This window comes from Morone saxatilis, unplaced genomic scaffold (assembly GCF_004916995.1).
Source record: "Morone saxatilis isolate NCDOM2014 unplaced genomic scaffold, NCSU_SB_2.0 Contig8, whole genome shotgun sequence".
In the NCBI taxonomy this organism is placed as follows: domain Eukaryota; kingdom Metazoa; phylum Chordata; class Actinopteri; family Moronidae; genus Morone; species Morone saxatilis.
In genome coordinates, this window is record NW_023340257.1 from 27,361,535 (window position 1) to 27,362,091 (window position 557).

The window sequence follows — 557 nt, forward strand, 5'->3', positions numbered from 1 at the left end:
AGTGAGTGAAGTTTATGATATTGCGCTGCATGCCACACTTATTATTACACAGATTATTTTAGAGCATAATATTCTGCCAGTTTGGAAAATAAAAATGACAAAAAACAGAGAAAGGTCTCGTTCCTGAAGCTTTATCATCCAGCCAAAAGACATGTGGTGCAGACGGACAGACAGGAGAAAGTTCGATATGTTAATCAACTGTTTGTTTGTGTGTTTTCAGGTTCGTTGGTTACCCTGGAAACTACCACACTCTGTTTGGAATACGCAATGAAGAGGTGAGTCCGTCACACTGTGATACTGATGAGGACTGCGATGACGATGAAAGAATAGTATGAAGGATGAAATAACTGTCACACTACTGGAAAGAAAAATTACATTAATTAATCATTGATGTATACTCAATTTCTATTACATGTATAAATTTGTACATCAGTGTCTTGTTTAAGGACCAGCAACCTTCCTAAACAGCCTGCCATTTACATTCTGACTGCAGTTGGAATAAAAGACTTAAAATGTTTGTGGTTGGCAGTGAGATTATTAATATATATATATATATA

The 557-nt window shown here is 35.7% G+C and overlaps 1 protein-coding gene across 1 annotated transcript in view; it reads left to right on the plus strand.

Moving 5' to 3' along the window:
* Positions 1–557, plus strand: part of ano7 (anoctamin 7) — a 15,244-nt gene that overhangs the window by 10,900 nt on the left and 3,787 nt on the right. Inside the window, exon 12 of the mRNA XM_035679664.1 lies at positions 221–275. Within this exon, the coding sequence (XP_035535557.1) occupies positions 221–275 (55 nt within the window). The remainder of the gene's footprint in view (positions 1–220; positions 276–557) is intronic.